Genomic DNA, 9,792 nt, shown 5'->3' with positions numbered 1-9,792 from the left:
TAACTAAATCCTAAAGCTTAACCATCATCATCATCATCCAATCCTTATCCCAATTATATGGGGTCAATTAAATTTATCTTATTTTTTCAGTCTGTTTTGTTTAATAAACTCTAAAGGCTAAACCTTAACCCTAAACCTTTAACCTCTAAACCCCTAAACCTAAAATCCTAAATAATTCCTAATCCCAAACTCTAAAATTAAGTGCTTTATTGGATGCATTCCTTTGGATAAATAGGATCTGAAGTTCTTTTGATTGTTTGAACTTTCTAACTTAAGGGCCTGTTCATTTCCTCTTAACTCTTATCTCTTAAGATGAATCTTTTAACTTTAAGAGAAAAATGATTGTTCATTTTCTCTTATCTCTTATCTCTTAAAGTGCAATCATACAACTTTTTGTTTTCTAATTATACCCTCAAAAAGACAAACAAAAACTCTAATATATGGGGTCAAAATAAATATTTGATAATTTTCAGAATTCAAAATTTAGAGTTTAGAACAACATTCTTTGCACTCAGAGTTCAGAGGAAAGAATAATTCACCAACCTGCCTAAGTACCTTTATCCCAAACTTGTTTATTTTTTCCCAATTTTCTAGATTAGTCCTATCATAAATCCATCATCCTATAAATGAAATGTGATGTTCCTCCTAAGGAAAAATGGTGTGGTAGGATAGTGGTGAGGACACACTAGCATAAGAGCACATGCTAAGTTCACACTTCACAATCAAGTTCAAATTAAGTCAAACTCGAGCTAATGAGCTTTTGGGTCAAGCTAAACTTGAGCTCAACCCTCTAGCTTGAACCAAGCTCGAGCTCGAGCCTCGTAGCATTATGGTGAACTGAACTCAAATAACCAAATGTTCGACTTGACTCACCTCGAAACCACCCCTAGTCCTATTATAAGTTGGAATAGGCCGGGTACCCACAAAATTACATCACTAGTATGGGCTAAACCAATGACTGAGTTATGAACTCTTTAAACCTAGGGGTCTAAACGGATCAAATTCGAAGTGGATAATCCAATATTCAAATTCGATTTTGATTAGACTTTAGAGGTATGATGATTCGAATTCAATTTGAAGTTTGACGGATATTTAAAAATAAAATTTGAATTTGAATTCAATTAAAAAATTGAATATTCAGTTTTATTTGAATTCAATCGATAGAATGCATTCTAAACTCGAAAAAAAAAATGAAAAACAAAAATTACGAAGTAGAGTGAGTAATCGAAAACGTTATTGCTCTATGCAAAGATCTGTTAAAAAAATTACCTGTAAAAAAGGCAACATGTTAAAAAACTAAAGCAAACCCCAAAAAACAATCCCGTGGATTTTTGAATCTATTATACAAATACCAAATCTTTAAACATCATAGTTCGTAAAACCCTCTAGCCTCTTCTTCTGACCATGTATCGTTTTTGGGAAACCTTTGCTCTAAACCGAAAATCTGATGATTTTAAAGTCATGGGCTCATAGTTGCACTTATCTCCTTTCGCCTACCAAAAAAATCCAAATGAAATGTAGATTTGCATTGTAAAATAAAGAAAAAAAAACCCAAAGCTTGCATACCAGATCATCAACATATTTCTATCTTCATGGTTGAGATATAAGATATGGAACTTAGCTGGAACTTGGTTGGAACTACAAGAGAAGAAGATGAAGATTTCGAAAATAGGGGTAGGGAGAGAAGTGACAACTCACTAAGCTCTGAGTTGAAAAAGAAGCTTTTTTTTTTATGAAAAAAGTAAAAGAAAAATAATAATTACTTCTAATATATTTTTCATTGCTTTATTATATAATCTAATAATATTAAAAATGTTCTTATAAAATATCATCATTACTTTCTTTTATATCATTGTCATATATCATCATGTTTTTAATATATATATATATATATATATATATATATATTAAACCACTTCAATTCCGAATTCAATTCAATAATTTAAATAGTGTAAATAAGGTATTCAAATTTGAATCTTGAATTCGAAATCGCACTTTCAAATACCATTGACACCCTTATTTGAACTGACTAGGAATTGTGCTAGTGGGGATGGCAATTTCCCCCGTAAAATTGGGGCCCCGCCCCGCCCCGAACGGGAAGGGTTTTACCCGACCCTAAACAAGGACGAGGCTGAGATGGGGAAAATAATTTTCCTCGAACCGGGTACGAGGCGGGAACAAGTTTTGTATATATTCCCTAAACTCGCCCCGAACCCGAAGGTAAATTAGTAAAATATCTCTAGGTTTAATATTGATATTTAAAATATCTCTAAACTTTCCTTGAATTTTTAAAATCCTAGATTCCATAATTTTATTTTTGAATTACCCTTAAAGTATTATAATTCAATTCTAAAAAGTGGGGAATATGTGAAATAGATGTTCCGCCCCGAACCCGCCCCGTTTCCATTACTATGTGCTAGCATGTTGGGTCAAGCATTTTCGCCCATATTCTCAACCGCGGCCCGCGGAATATACCCGACATTGAAGGGAGCTATGGAGATTTTTGTACTTTTGCATATTTTTGCTGGATGGGCCATTTTTGTAATTTGACGATGAAGACTCAAGTCTAAACTCTGAAGTCTCCGCTCCTCGATTGCCAAGCAACGGTAGAGACTAGAGAGTAGAGAACACATCTCCGCGGTCATCCGAGGCGGTGATCATTCAAATCTCGTTCTACATTGTCTTTGATTTTGCAGGAATGGCCAGAAATCTTGCATTTCTGGTCCTTCTTCTTCTTCCATTGTCTATATCTGAAGCTACGACTTTTCGGCCGATCACCGATAGCCACCGATCTGCCGCACTAGAGCTGTTTTCACCAGTCGATGGATCTTATGGAAGGTCTCTTTTAAGCCCTAACTAAACCCTAATTCTCATATTTCAATGCTCTCGCTTGTATGTATAACACATATTCATTTTACTTCTCTCTATTATTCAAACTTCGGAGGGAATTAAGCGGCATTTTGATCTCTCTCTCTCTCTCTCTATCGTCAAGTTTTCTACGCGTTTGCTTATCTTTTCCTTGGGAATATCAAATTGTCCTTGAATTTATTGATGTATAAGAATTTCTTAGTATTTTCTACTAAATTTGAGTACAATTGTCGCATCATAACAACTCATTCACCTCATGTCATTTTCTGGAGCTTAAGTTAACGAATATTAGCGACAAGATTTACTATGTGACTGATTTGATTTAATTGGATTTTCAGCTTAGAAGAAACGTATCAAGCGCTAAGAACATTTCAGATTCTTGGCATAGAAGAGAATGTTGATCTAAGTAAATCCACGTGTGCCCTCATTGATGAAAAGCTTAGATCTTCATCTTCGAGTACAAAAGATTTGTTTTACGCTCTAAGGGTTAATAGCATATTGAAATGTGATGTCAATGCTGAAGTTTTTGAGGTATCCTTCTGAACTCTTTGTCTCAACGTGTTGGATATTAATACTTGTTTTTTGGTTGATATGTTAATGAGGATTTTTTTTTTTTTTTTTGAAATGAATTCTTTTCTCCTGTTTTGAAGGACATTGCTTCAAAGCTTCAAGTTGTTGTTAAGGATGCAAGTTCTTTGCTTGATTTCTACCATTCAATTCGGAGCTTGGTACTTATCAAGGTATTTTTAACTCTGGAGTAATGTAATTCACGTGCCTTGCTTTTGCCCTTCAAACATGAATGTGGTCATGCATCATTCTATTTATTAGCTGTATTCTTCTATGGCCAAGTTTTCATTTTCAGGTTCTTAGGAAAACTTCGATTCTATGATCAGATGCACATTAATATCCTTTTTGTTACTAACATGTTAACAATCTTTAGCATAAGGCCATGGGACTTTTGGATAAATTTTACTTTCTTCTGTAAATTGCCATGCAGGGTGAGGATTCTAAAAGCAATGTTCATCTGGCTGATGCAGATGGGATTTTTCATTCCATTAAGGTCATTATAAGCAATTTTCTCTTATTAACCATCTAACTTCCTCTCCTTCCATTTACAACAGTAGAATTAATGGTACCAACAAATAAAATTAATGTTGATATATTGTTGATAGGCTCTCAGCCAGAGCGACGGAAGGTGGCGCTATAGTTCTAGTTCTAACGGTGCTGAACCTAGCACTTATGCTGCTGGTAATGATCTTATTCCTTGAGGATTTTTGCGAACATTGTGACATTCTAATTTAAAATGTTAGGAGAAGGCTAAGTAAGCTTTTGTGCATATTATGTTTATAACAGGGTTAGCACTTGAAACAATTGCTGGAGTTGTTTCGTTGGCATCCTCTGAGTTTGATCAATCTATGGTAAGGTGACCTTTTATGCTACTTCTGACTGTCAAAATCTTTTCAAGTTCAACATCTGGTGGCTGACTCATTTAAGGATAATAAATTACCATTCATGTGCATTGGTATCAAGTTTTAGAAAGTCAGTTACACCGACTTTTAGGTAGAGGTAGATTCAGGAGGGGTTGATGCCATCAGTGTCGTGGTGGACATTGTGGCATTATAAGATTATATTAGAATGTGAGATGCTGGTAACAGGCATAGGTGCAGAAATAGAGGTTAGAACATTTACTGAGGGGTGAAGGGTTGAGGAAAGAGATTGATTATTTACCTTAGACGGGGAAGGTAATATCCATATAACACATTAATTCAACTTGTTGACTTGGGAACTTCAATACTTGGGAAATATTTTAGTTTCCTTTGGTCTTTTGGGTGAATATGATGCTAAGCATATAATTTCATCTCTTCCATCCCCTTAAGGTTATGCTGGCTCCCATTTTCTGTAACTGACATGTCATTTAATTGACAGATAGGTAAAGTGAAGAATGATATTGCCAAGATTTTTGATAATATAGAGAGTTATGGTATGTATCTTCTTCTCCCCTCATTTTAATTATATTTTCACGATATCTTGAACATTTTGCATATGACTGCTTGATGCATATCCATAAATCCAAGCACTTGGGCCCTCTGAACTGAGTATACAGTCTAACTTTTGAAGAAGGGGTAATTGTTGATAACTATGAAATATTCTTTTAGGTTTTTTATTTTTTCTTTCTGTGACTTATTTTTTATTGATAAGTTACAAGAAAAGAAATATACAAAACCCATTAACTCTACCAAAGAAAAGAAAAAGAAATTAGAAAAATTGAGGGATGAAGAAAGTCATTAAAGGGCTCCAATGTGTAGACTTACAAAATTACCAAGGGAAGTCCAAGACCAAATTTGGGGCTCCCCTACACATCAAATGGAAGTACAATTCACATATTAGGGCCCAAATATTGTTCATTCTCTCCACATGGCCGTCAGCTAGGCTATCTACAAATGAGTTGGTCCGCCTTGGTACCCTTATGAATGAGGGGTCAAATCTAGCACCTGGAGCTCATGCCTTTCTTAATTGATATTCTCCAAAGCCCAATGTTTTTCTCCCCCATCTGATCTATCACAACATGGGCGTCACCTTCAATAATGTGGTTTAGATAGCCCAATGCTTTCACTGAATCCCTAGTACATATCATTTTTCTTCACACCACCTCTAGCATTTTTTTTTTGATAAATGAATCATCTCTAGCATAATTATCTGCAACTAAAATTGATGTGCTTCATATGTTGCATTAATTTGGTAGCCTGCAGTATCTTGACCCTTAAGTATCGGAGCTTTTCCTTTTTATGTATTTGTACACAGCATATATTTAGTAGAATCCTTTGGCTATCTGTAGGTGATGGGGCATTCTATTTTGATGAGAAACTTGAGAACCAGGGCCCTCTGTCAACTACTTCATCCGTAGTGCGTGGAATAACAACATTTGCAGATATTGTGTCTGGGAAGCTAAATGTGAGTCTGAGTATTACTTGATGTCTATATTATTTCATGTAACCACTGTTTTCCTGACTCTTATAGACCTTGAAGATCTGTCTTTGATCTTTGCAGCTTCCAGGAGATAAAATTGTTGGTTTAGGAAAATTCTTCCTTGGCATTGGGATTCCTGGCACAGCCAGGGACTTATTTGACCAGCTAGATTCTTTAGCTTGCTTGGAGAACAATAGGCAAGTAGCATTCCTCTGAAACTGTTAAAATCAATGTTTTTAACCCAAGACTAATTGGATGTTTTAACTATTCAAACTGACTCCTGGAATTTAGACTTGTTTTGCTGGATTCTAGGTTCTTGGTCCAGTTGAGCAAACAAAATCATCCTAAGGTGCCATTCTGTTGGTCTGAAGTCCAAGTCTGAAAAGCAGAAAAACTCTGAAAGAAAGTATTTCGAAAATTTGTGTTTTTCTGTTTTGTTATCTGAATGCAGAGGATGTTGTTCTAAAATCTGAGTGCTGAATTCTGAAAATGGTTAATTTACCATTTTTGCCCCACATTTGAATCTGAGAATGAATTTTTATGTTATGATAATTAACATTATTAATAATAAAATATAATTAAATAATAGAGAAATAATAAAATGTTCATAAAATATTAGTAAGAGTATTTTGAGTAATGAAATATTAATAGAATAATAATAAAATAACAATAAACTTGTAATAGAATAGTAAATATAATTATAAATTAATAATATTAATAAAATAATCAAAAGGCAATAATAAATTATAATAGTAAATATTAATAAATAAAATTATTAGTTTTTTTGAGGAAAAAATGTAATAATAACATAATTAGTAAAATGTAATAATAAAATAATAGTTAAAATATTCAAAACAGTAAAAATAAAATGATAACAACAATAAAATAGTATAATAATAAATATTAATATTTTATTTGATTACCAAAAAATAAATAGTAATATTTTAATATATTTTGTTGTTTTATTATTATTTTAATATTATTTTTGAATTTTCTATAGATATTTTATTAATAATTTATATTATTGTTATTATTTTATTACTTTATTTATAAAATATTAATATAGTAAGAATGTGATACCAATAATGAAGCATGAATAAAATACCTGGAGAGCATTTTATGGTTAAAAAATAAGAACGTAATCAGATCTGATATCTGATTGGTCCTGGCTAGGGTTGTGGAGAGCATTTCAGACTTCAAAACGTGCCAAAAGACCAAAAGAACAATCCCTAGGAAAAGGTTGGTCTTGGCTAGGGTCGTGGAGAGCATTTCAGACTTCAAGACATGCCAAAAGATCCCAAAGTATCAAACTTCAATACAAATACATTGTGATTAGCCCCTATGGAAAATAGGACCGATAAAGAACTCTTTATTAGTTCCATATCTGTCTAAACTGTCTGCCACTTAATTAGCTGATCTCCTGATCCATGTGAATGAGATATTCACCCTGGACATAAGATCCTGATCAATGTAAGTGAGATATTCATCTTAGAAGAATAAGCTGTTCATCCTGGTGGCAGGCAACCTCATCTTCTCTTATGTACTGCTGCAGTTACCGTAGGCTATCAGGTGGTAGTCTCATCCAGCCAATTGCTACTAGGGAGTCCCCTTCCACTTCATGTCCCTCAAAGCCGAAAAAGAGCTCTTGAACTTTTTTTTTTTTTTTGTTTTTGATCAATAACAGTAACTTTCCATTAATAATAAACAGAATTAAATACAAGGAGGGGGAGATAAACTTTCTTAACTCCCCAGGTTGGGCAGGAGCCCCCATAAAAGCAATAAAAAGAAATTACAACTTTGCCCAAAATAAAGAATCCCAAGCCACCCCTTGCTTAGCTAACCCATCTGCAAGAGAGTTAGCAGATCTCTTCGCCCAGCTGTACTTCACTTCCATATCCGTTGTTAGCCACTTGTAGTTTTTCTTTTCATTGCTGAAGTTCCACAACCTCGCCTTATCCTCTTGTAGCCATCCTACTACCACCTGCGAATCACCTTCAACCACAAGTTTCCTTATATTCAACTCCTTTGCCTTTCGTATTCCCTCCAGAATTGCAAAAATCTCAGCCCTGAGAGAATCACCTACCCCTATAGGGCCTGAAAACATAGTTGAAGTAACCCCTTTCTCATCCTTGAAGACTCCCCCAATACCAGATTGTCTTGGGTTCCCTCTACTGCTGCCATCAAAGTTCAGTTTTACAAAACCATTAGGGGGAGGGGTCCAAGAAGGACTAGTCCCTGTTCTATTCTGAGCAGCATTAGCAATCTCCTTCCATTTTCTCATCAAGTCATCCAGAGTAAAGTCAGTAAAAAGATCTGAAGTCTTTAACTACTGTGCTGCCCTTAAGTGAATACCTCTATTACAGTTTCAATATGATGTGTGGCTCATTGTGACACTAGCAAGTGCACTAGCCGTTCAAGTAATAAAGTAGAGAGTGAAGTATCGTTCCCACGAGGATTTAGGAAACAATTACCAATACTAAATTGAACATTTCTTATCTGATCAACAAATAAATCAAAACTCTAATGAAAGCTAAGAAATCCTAAATTAAAATCTATCTAAATCATTGGCCCAATTGCCTTCAAATCAGGTTAGAAGAGTAAGCAGTAAATGTCAATCTCAGAATTCAGCAATCTATCAATTTGGATCATTCGAATAAATCATGATTGAGCCTTGGTTTGGTGAAACCCCAAGGTCATGAACAGCCTCTCTCAAGCACATGTTCATCCTATGCATGAGTGACGGTTCTTCTATCTCTAGCAAGAATCTAATCCCCATGCATGCATTTCTTCAAACACTTCTAAGGCATCAATTCAAATCTGAATTGATCACCAACTGAATTGTGCAAGTTATCTCTAACCTTGCACTCAATTCAGTTCTTGAATAGTAGATCTGAATTCCTAGAGTCTCTCTCAAGCACTCTAGGAATTCCAAGCTGTAGATTAATTCGCCCAATCTGAAAATTGCAGATCTGAATTCTCTTTCAAGCAATTCAGATCTTGCAATCTCAGATCTGAGAATTCAGATCTGAGTTTTGAAGGTTAGTTGGCCGAATTACTCTACAATCACACCCTTATTCAAGAAACTTCAAGTACAATGCATGACCATTTGAATGAATAAAAAAGAATTAGATTGCTGAACTGAAGTTTTACAAGCTGAAATACATCAAGGAAGAATGGAAACAAGGAGAAAGAAGAAAGAACATATAACTAAGAAACTGAATTCAAATCAAAAGAAAATGAAACTACAAATGATTTATTACAGAAGATCTTTGAATCACAAACTCTCAATTCGAACTCACCTTCTTCTTCTAGCTTGCTTGTCTTGAACTTCCTTCAGCCCTTCTTCTTCTTCTTCCTTGCGCCTAGCCTTCTTCTCTTCTCTTCTCTCAAGGTGGCCGAACCTCTAAGAGTGGGAGAGCCTTCCTCTCAAGCAATTGAACACCTTCTCCCCTCCTAGAGGCCTCCTTATATAGTTTTTCAAGGGGGATCTTGCCCCTTCTTGAAGCCTCTAGAATGGGGTGTATTACACCCCTCATGAACCTTCTAGAGTGCTCCCTCCTCTTCAAGAAACATCTAGGAGTTGCCGCCCCTAGCTCCCTTTGGGCTGCTATTTGGGCTACAACTTAGCTTGCTTTTGAGCTCATGTGGGCTACACTCTAGGCTGTTATTTGGGCTAAAAATGGGCCTTCCTTGCTGGGCCGAATTCTCCTCATAGCTAGGCTTTATTTTCTTGGGTTTTCTCAAGGAATTCACTTGCTCTTTTTGGGCCGAAGTGCTCTCTCTTGCTTCCACGACCGGGCTGGACTGAAATTGGTCTTTTTGAACCTTCTTTTCTTGCCTTTTTCCTTCATTTTCTTGGATTGATTATCCCTGAACTTATTCTTAGCATTAAGCTAAATTAAGGCAAAAATTAATAAAACCGGCATAAAAATCCATGCTAAAGTCCTCAAAAATTAT

At 35.2% G+C, this 9,792-nt stretch overlaps 1 protein-coding gene across 1 annotated transcript in view; it reads left to right on the top strand.

Annotated features, from left to right (window-relative positions):
• The first annotated feature begins 2,521 nt into the window (after window positions 1–2,521).
• Window positions 2,522–9,792, top strand: part of HAP6 (ribophorin II (RPN2) family protein) — a 30,822-nt gene continuing 23,551 nt past the window's right edge. The window contains exons 1-9 of the mRNA XM_088976720.1: window positions 2,522–2,838; window positions 3,207–3,399; window positions 3,519–3,608; window positions 3,866–3,928; window positions 4,041–4,116; window positions 4,222–4,286; window positions 4,795–4,849; window positions 5,705–5,820; window positions 5,917–6,032. Of these exons, the coding sequence (XP_088832846.1) occupies window positions 2,699–2,838; window positions 3,207–3,399; window positions 3,519–3,608; window positions 3,866–3,928; window positions 4,041–4,116; window positions 4,222–4,286; window positions 4,795–4,849; window positions 5,705–5,820; window positions 5,917–6,032 (914 nt within the window). The 5' untranslated portion in view covers window positions 2,522–2,698. The remainder of the gene's footprint in view (window positions 2,839–3,206; window positions 3,400–3,518; window positions 3,609–3,865; window positions 3,929–4,040; window positions 4,117–4,221; window positions 4,287–4,794; window positions 4,850–5,704; window positions 5,821–5,916; window positions 6,033–9,792) is intronic.

Source organism: Nelumbo lutea, chromosome 3 (assembly GCF_056320005.1).
Source record: "Nelumbo lutea isolate HS-2025 chromosome 3, American lotus-T2T, whole genome shotgun sequence".
Classification (NCBI taxonomy): Eukaryota; Viridiplantae; Streptophyta; class Magnoliopsida; order Proteales; family Nelumbonaceae; genus Nelumbo; species Nelumbo lutea.
This window is presented reverse-complemented; position numbering and strand designations above follow the sequence as displayed.